The 8,185-nt window shown below is 38.1% G+C and overlaps 1 protein-coding gene across 1 annotated transcript in view; it reads left to right on the top strand.

Moving 5' to 3' along the window:
* The first annotated feature begins 785 nt into the window (after positions 1–785).
* Positions 786–8,185, top strand: part of actr8 (actin related protein 8) — an 18,838-nt gene continuing 11,438 nt past the window's right edge. The window contains exons 1-4 of the mRNA XM_016285219.1: positions 786–1,048; positions 3,174–3,344; positions 4,213–4,323; positions 4,401–4,505. Of these exons, the coding sequence (XP_016140705.1) occupies positions 941–1,048; positions 3,174–3,344; positions 4,213–4,323; positions 4,401–4,505 (495 nt within the window). The 5' untranslated portion in view covers positions 786–940. The remainder of the gene's footprint in view (positions 1,049–3,173; positions 3,345–4,212; positions 4,324–4,400; positions 4,506–8,185) is intronic.

Raw genomic sequence — 8,185 nt, 5'->3', positions numbered from 1 at the left:
CCACTAATTCCATTAGAGTATTGCTCTATACAGTGGACCGCCCCCCCTTGTCCGTTCCAATTGGGAGAGACCCAGAGGTGAACTGTCCCCCGCGCCGCCAATTCCCCACACAGTGAAATGATAGATAATAGAAAACCGCTTTGCGGCGGCGGCGGCGCAACGGATTATTATTATTTTTTAACTGCTTGTGCCGCCCCCCGTTGAATCGTGAAAAAATGCCACCCCGGGCGGCTGCACGGTTCGCCTGTGCCAAAAAAACGCTACTGTGCATACCTCTGCAACCGGTTCGCGCAGATATGATACCTCATCAGCGCATTCGTGCTCGCTGTGCAGACAGAGCGAGAATGGCAGGCAAACATCAACAACCCGATCTTCCTTCCTGGTTTTGTAGTACTTTTACTAACTGTGCTATACAGTTTTCTCACCGGTTAATGACACATGATATATTGTAGTAATGTTGTCTCTGGTCGTCTGACCTGTTCGCGTTCATGCGTTCAGGGGGCGTGGCTTACTACTGCACCTTTAATAGCTACAGCAAAAAGCAATCAACTATTATTAACAGCAATATAAGTGATAGTTTATCAATCATAATAGATTTTCATTTTATTGTCAATGTGGTTTAGATACACACAGTAAGTTTGGGCATGCAAACGACTCGACTGTAGTGGACTGCCTCTGTTTCTTGGTGTACATAGTTAACTCGCTCTCAAAATGCATATAAAGTCCAGTCGGTGGCGCTAATATTATTTATGAAGAGTCAACTTCCATTAGACAGACATGTTTTACACTCCAGCCCTGTAGGTGGCGGCACTGTACCTAAAGCTGGTCTGCCAACCGCCATTAGACTGAGAGAAATAGTTGCTTGTTTAAGCAGTCTCGTGCGTCAAGCAGTGTGTGGATAAATGTACTCTAATTCATTTAGTTCATCAGCATCAGCATCATGACACAAACAGACAGAGACGCGGAGAACGGAAGAGACAGAGAGAAAGAGCAGCGCGGAGTGAAGAGACCCGTGGTGCCCGCTGCTGTGCCGGAGCCATTACAGGAGGTGACCATCACATTATCCAGCATCACAGCATAAACAGAAGTGAAAAAGACAAAAATCTGAAAAAGAATATATACTATGTCAACCCTTACCATAACAGCAAGGCTCGGTGCTTGCAAGAAGTGACAATATCAGAATAGTTATTATTATTATGTATGTATTATATTATAATAATACAATTAATAATAAGCATTTCGTTTATAATAAGCGTTAATGTGATATTAATAAGAATGAATTCTATTTACTAAGAGCAATTTAATTTCTTCTAGTTACAGTAGTTTTTCATGTCTATTTAATAATGGTCCTAACTATTTTGCATCTCCTACGTATGAAAACACGTTCTTGTTTGCTTCTCAAAATCTGGAATGTATTTCAAAATCTGATTTATACAGTAAAGATCTGAAATAGTCTCATTTTTGTAGCAAGAGATGTTCACATCAAAGTGTGGTTTTGGAGCTGACTATTTTTTACTGAAACCTCTGTGCAAAAAAGTCTTAAATTACTGCTGGATAATGTCTCAGATTATCCTAATCCACTTTACTTAATAGCTACTAGTGAACTCTTATTAGTAAAATAAACAGTTGGAATAGATAGTCAGAAGCACCTCATAATTCAAAGAAACGTGCACACTAGTTTCATATTTGATCTAGATAGCACACGTATGTCTGCAAGATGTCTGTTAAAGATCACTTGATCTGGGAAGCATCTGCTGTGTACAAGCGTCTGAAATATTGCACGGTGAGCAGAAAATGCTGCATGATATTGCACACAATAAAAGAGAGTTAAATGCAACAGAATATACACACAAACCCAAACTGAATAATATAAGATGTAAACTTATACTAAATAGACACAGAGTTATACAGAGGGTGTTGTTAACCTGTGTCAGTTGAGATGTAAGATGCACCATCAGATTGATGCATTTCTCTTTTTTTATGTGTGTGTGTGTGTGTGTGTATGCTGACAGCGTTCAGCTCCCGTATAGCACTGGGGTAAAAGCTGTTCTTAAGTCTTATTGGTCTGTGATTTGATGGACCTAAAAGGTTTACCAGAGGGCAACTGATGTCAAACAACTGATGTCCTGGATGGTAGGGATCCTTTAAAATGTTCGCTGCCCTTCCAAGGCAGCCTGCAGTGTAAAGTTCTTTTAAGGAAGGCAGAGGACAGCCAATGATGTTTTGTGCCGAATCGATCACCCACTGGAGAGCTTTCTTGTCTGCCGCTTAGCTGCTGGCGTACCACGTGGAGATGCTGCAAGTTATCACACTTTCAATGGCACAGCGATAGAAGGACTCTAGCAGCTGCTCTTGTAGACGGTTCTTCCTCAGTGTCCTCAAGAAATAGAGTCGCTGCTGTGCTTTTTTGACCGCTGCTGAAGTGTTTGTGCTCCAGGAAAGATCCCCAGCGATGTTCATGCCCAAGAATCTGAAGGCCGGAACCCTCTCCACACAGACCCCGCTGATGTGCAATGGTGTAAGGTTTGTGTTGTGCTTTTGGAAGTCAATGATGAGCTCTTTGCTTTTAGGAGCATTCAGAGCCAGGTTATTTGCCATGCACCATTCTGTCAGTCTCTGAATTTCATCTCTGTAAGCCGTTTCATCTCCTCCTGAGATGAGTCCAACTACGGTCGTGTCATCTGCGAATTTGATGATAGTGTTGGTAGGATGGGTTGAAGTACAGTCATAAGTATAAAGGACAAAGGAAGTGGGCTCAGCACGCAGCCCTGTGGGACACCTGTACTCAGAGTTAAGGTGGAGGAGTAATGGGAGCCTAACCTAACTGTCTGAGGGCGGTTAGTCAAGAAGTCCTTATTCCAGTGACAGATAGATGGAGAGAGACCTAAGTCCAGCAGTTTAGCTACCAACCTGTCAGGGAGGACCGTGTTGAACGCTGAACTGTAGTCAGTAAAAAGCTGATTAATCGGAGCACCTCTAATAAATATCTTAAAGACATCAAATATATGTCTATTTGACATCTGATAGGAAACGTCTAATAAACGTATTGCAGATGAGCAAACACTCTTAAAAAAAAAACTGTAAATGCAGACATCAAGTAGACATCTCCGTGATGTACGTGTGCTATCAGGGGAGTATGTTTTTTTTTCTGAAACGTTGATTGTCACTTTCAGCAAATTCAAGCCAACTTCATTGTCGTGATTCATCCCGGATCAAAATCTCTGCGGATGGGCCGGGCTACAGACACCCTCCCCATAACAGTTCCTCAGGTCATCGTCCGCAGACACAAACAGCCCGGTCAGCGCCGCTACGAGGACCAGTGCCTCTTACGAGAAGGACTGAATGCAAGTAACTTCACTTCCTCTCCATAATGTGATGCTAAATATTACGATGTTGAAAGCTTAAAATGATGTAGCTAATGAAATACAATACCAGTCAAAATTTTTTGAACAGTAAGATTTTTAATGTTTTTTAAAGAAGTCTCTTCTGCTCACCAAAGCTACATTTATTTGATCCAAAATACAGCAAAAGCAGTAATATTGTGAAATATTTTTACTATTTAAAATAATTGCTTTCAATTTTAATGTTTTTGTTTTATGTTTTATTCCTGTGATGCGCAGCTGTATTTTCAGCATCATTACTGCAGTCTTCAGTGTCACATGATCTTCAGAAATCATTCTAATATGCTGATTTGCTGCTCAAGAAACCTTTCTGATTATTATTATTATTAATATTTAAAACAGTTGTGTACATTTTTTTTTACAGGATTCTTTGCTGAATAGAAAGATCCAAAGATCAGTATTTATCTGAAATAAAAAGCTTTTGTAACATTATGCACTATACCCATTCAAAAGCTTAGAGTCAGTATAATTAATTTTTTATTGGGGGGTATAATATATCTCAGAATATTAGAATGATTTCTGAAGGATCATGTGACTGGAGTAATGATGCTAAAAAATCAGCACTGAAATCACAGGAATAAATTGCATTTTAAAATATATTCAAATAGAAAATGGTTATTTTAAATAGTAAGAGTATTTCAAAATTGTATAGTTTTTGCTGTTCTTTGGATGAAATAAATGCAGGCTTGGTGAGCAGAAGAGAATTCTTTAAAAAAACATTAAAAAGTTAAAAAACGTTTGTCTGGTAGTGTACATCAGTGGTTGATTGAACGGTTTATTTTCCCTCATCTGCTGTTCACTGATGCTGTAGGCAGCAGACAGCAATGAACAGAGACAAAATGGGTTAAAAATGGTCGACCAGGTGATCTGGTCCAAGAAAATGTCCAACGGTGTGAGAAGAACCCCAGTGTCTGCAGAGCAGGTGCGTCAGACTGGAGATGAATCAGTATTGAGAGGTCTTACTGTGAACGCTTGTGACTTCTGAGTGTGTGTTTACAGGCCAGATTATACAACAGACAAATACGTCCTGCTGTGCTAGACCCAAACTCTAAAGTGAAGTGGACAAATACAACACATCAGCCTGAATATCTGGTAGGAGAAGAGGTGAGACAAGAACCTGTCATAAACGCCCTGAAAATAATCAGAACTCTTGCTTTCTCAAATGTGTCATCTTCTTACGGAAAGGCTAATAATGAATTAAATCGTACAATTGTAAAATGAAAACAAATAAGCACACTTAAAACTGCTTAATTTGGCATCTTTATTCTTTTTGTCTGGATGTTTCAGCAGCAACTATATGAGATATGTTTTCTTCAAATAGATATCATATCACAGTTAAACTCAGGAATACTTAAAATAATATGACACAATTATCACAGTGTCATTGTTGACCCAATTGTTTCCTTGCTTTAAATATTTTTTTTTAAATAAAAGCAATCAAAATAAAACACTTGAACGCTAATAAAGATCTATGCAATAATGGAATGCAATCACTGCTGCCTATAGAAAAACAAACTCTTTTTTTTGTGAACGTTGTGTGTATTATCTAAAAATCATCTTTATCTTTCATTCTTTTTTTAATAGGCGTACACATGCCATAATTTTATTGAAAGGTAAAAGATCATAATTTAAAGGTGAGAATTCTAAAGAATTGTTTCAAACCCATGAGATTTCCATTCATCTTTGATATACAAATGAGGGTGTTTTTAATGACATCTGAGAGATTTTGGTCCCTCCATTATTAGTCCACGCAACCAAAACTAAAATCAAGCTTGAGTTCATGAAGAGCTTGTTAAAGAAATCCATATGCATCGAGCGGCTTAATCCAAGACCTAGCAGATTTCATTTATATAGAAACACTGGGCAATGCACAAACACAAAACACATCAAACATGGTAAACAGAAGCTCAGCCGTGCCTGCTGGACATGCGATAACAGTCCTCTCTCCGTCTCTGGTGATCAGGCGTTGTATGTGAACCCTGCAGACTGCTACAGCGTCCACTGGCCCGTCTGCAGGGGACACCTGAACATCCACAGCGGGCCGGGCGGCTCTCTCACCGCTGCGCTGGCGGACCTGGAGACCATCTGGTCTCACGCTCTACAGAAACTCCTAGAAATCCCGCTGAAGGATCTGAAGGTACTGATCTGGTTTCATTTCACTGGCACGTGGGTTTGAATGATTTGACAACCTTGTTTTGATTTTTTTTAGTATTACAGATGCATCCTTCTGATCCCAGACATCTGTAACAGGCAGCACGTGAAGGAAGTTGTCAACATGCTGCTGGTTAAAATGGGCTTCTCAGGTATGTCACTAAAACCATGTGCACCTGCTGGCGAGACAGTTGTCATGCATACCTCATATTCCTGACCAGTTGTGATGGAATTTTTTACCATGTAATGTTCTGTTGCTTTCAGAAATTGTTATATTGCAGAAATAAAATGTAAATGTGAAACTCTTCTTGCATGATCACACTTGTAGGATCCCTGTTGACTAGTCCAGTGCTTCTGAAAGCATTCTGGTTCAGTGAAATGAGCATCAGTTGTGGTGTTTAGTCAGTGGTAGTTCATTTAAGCTCTCATTACTTTGATCTTTATCTTGATCAAATCAAATGTTTGAAAATGGTGGAATCATTATTATTCTTAATGAAAAACACAACCACAATAAAATACTTAGTACAATGACAAACTCGCATATACTAAACATAGAACTTTTATTAACTAAAGACAGGTGGCATGCAGACTAAAATAGATATGTTTTGACCACAAATGAAGAATTTTTTTATTTATTAGTCTTATTCAATCGTAGCCACACTGTACTTATTCATTCTCTTGTTTTGGTTAAATTAAAATTCTTAATTTACAGCCGCAATTGTTTAAAGAGAAAACAAAATAGTAAATCGTTGAAACATACTTAATTCGTGGCATGGAGATATATATATATATATATATATATTCCGCATGTCACGTGTGAGGTTCTGTATATAACCATGTTGCAACAGAAATAAATGAAAGATCTTTGGATTTTCCCTTTACTTTAAAAGGGATGCTTAGTTTGTGGTGTATTATTATTTTGGTCACACTTTAATTTAACTATTAACTACAAACTTTGCCTCAATAAACTCCTAATTTGCTGCTAATTAATAGTTAGTAAGGTAGTTGTTAAGTTTAGGTATGGGGTGGGATTAAGGGAACTAAAATAATGTCAAGTGTTAATAAGTACTAATAAACAGCCCGTTTGCTAGTAATATGCATGCTAATAAGTAACTAGTTAATAGTGGGAATTGGTCCCTAAACGAATGTTTTTTTTTTATGAAAACACAACAACAATAAAACAAAGATAAACTTACATTAATTATAGACATATTGCAGGGTTCCCGTGGGGTCCTTAAAAATGTAAAAATGTATCAAAAAGTCTTAAATTGTACAAGAAAGTCTTAATTATGATTTCAAGAGGTCTTAAATTTGTGGACAGAAAGACCAGAGTTGCGATATGGCTCAATGTGACAAATTTCAAAAGGCTCTGATTTCATTGAATATGAGCGCTGCACATTTCAAAGTCTGGTGCTGCGCTGCTTTGTGTTCTGCCGTTACCGGGAAAACGGTTCTATTTCTGCCGTTCCCAAAGCGGCACCTGCTGGCAGAGAATGAATGTGCATTTTCAATACGCCTGTTGTTTTTGTTCAGACCAATGTGAAAATCGACATATGTTTTTACCCTGCAAACACGCAGAGCTCTAAATGTGAACTGGTGGATTGATAAGAAGATAATGCATTATAAAAATCTAAACAGTAAAATGTATTTAGATGTTATTTAATTGATATAAAAATGTATTGATAATTGTTTAAATTAATATAATAATTAATACTTTTGACTCATCCATTTTCTTAAAAATAGTTTAAAGGCTGAAATGTGAAGTGTATCATTTTATAAAACAGTTTTTTTTTTTTTGTAAAAACTTATCTGTACTGTAAATCATGCTTTTTACAGTTGTTTTACAGTTTAATATGTTACTATAGACATTGCCCTACCCTGCTCATATGTTATAAATTTTATTTGTGCGGGTCTTAAAAAGTCTGAAAGGGTTAGTTCTCCAAAAAATGAAAAAATGCAATGTTTTACTCACACCCGAGGCATCCTAGGTGTATATGACTTTCTTCTTTCAGACGAATCCAGTCGGAGTTATATTAAAAATTGTCTTTGATCTTTCAAGCTGTTTAATGCCACTCAGCGGGTGTTGCATTGCTTCAGTCCAAAAGAAGTTAAATAAAAAGCGCCCATCCCAAGATTCCTTACTTCAGCAAAGGAAAACCAGTCTCCTCTTGGCTTATATCGAAATCCTCTGACATTCTTCTTTACAAATCCTCGTTTTGTACTTCTAATTTGTGACCGTTGTTTTGTTTTGATCTCTCCGCTGCGTTTCCGCGTTTGTCACTTCTGAGCGGCGCATGCGCAACGCTGAACTCATACGTCATCAGCCCAGAGCTGCTTCTGTTTACAACAGTGAGTGCAAGCTAGATTAAAATGATTATTACGTTTTGAATATGGATAATTTTCTTACAAAAACGCATCGATTCACTACAGAAGGCCTTTGTTCGCCCCCCGGAGCCGTGTGAGAAACTTTTTTTTATGGATGGGCACTTTTTATTTAAGTTCTTTTGGACTGAAGCAATGCAACACCCGCTGAGTGGCATTAAACAGCTTGAAAGATCAAAGACAATTTTTAATATAACTCCGACTGGATTCGTCTGAAAGAAGAAAGTCATATACACCTAGGATGCCTCGGG

This window comes from Sinocyclocheilus grahami, unplaced genomic scaffold, assembly GCF_001515645.1.
Source record: "Sinocyclocheilus grahami isolate Dianchi unplaced genomic scaffold, SAMN03320097.WGS_v1.1 scaffold194.1, whole genome shotgun sequence".
Classification (NCBI taxonomy): Eukaryota; Metazoa; Chordata; class Actinopteri; order Cypriniformes; family Cyprinidae; genus Sinocyclocheilus; species Sinocyclocheilus grahami.
Note: the sequence above shows the minus strand (reverse complement) of the source record. Positions and strands in the feature narration are given on the sequence as shown.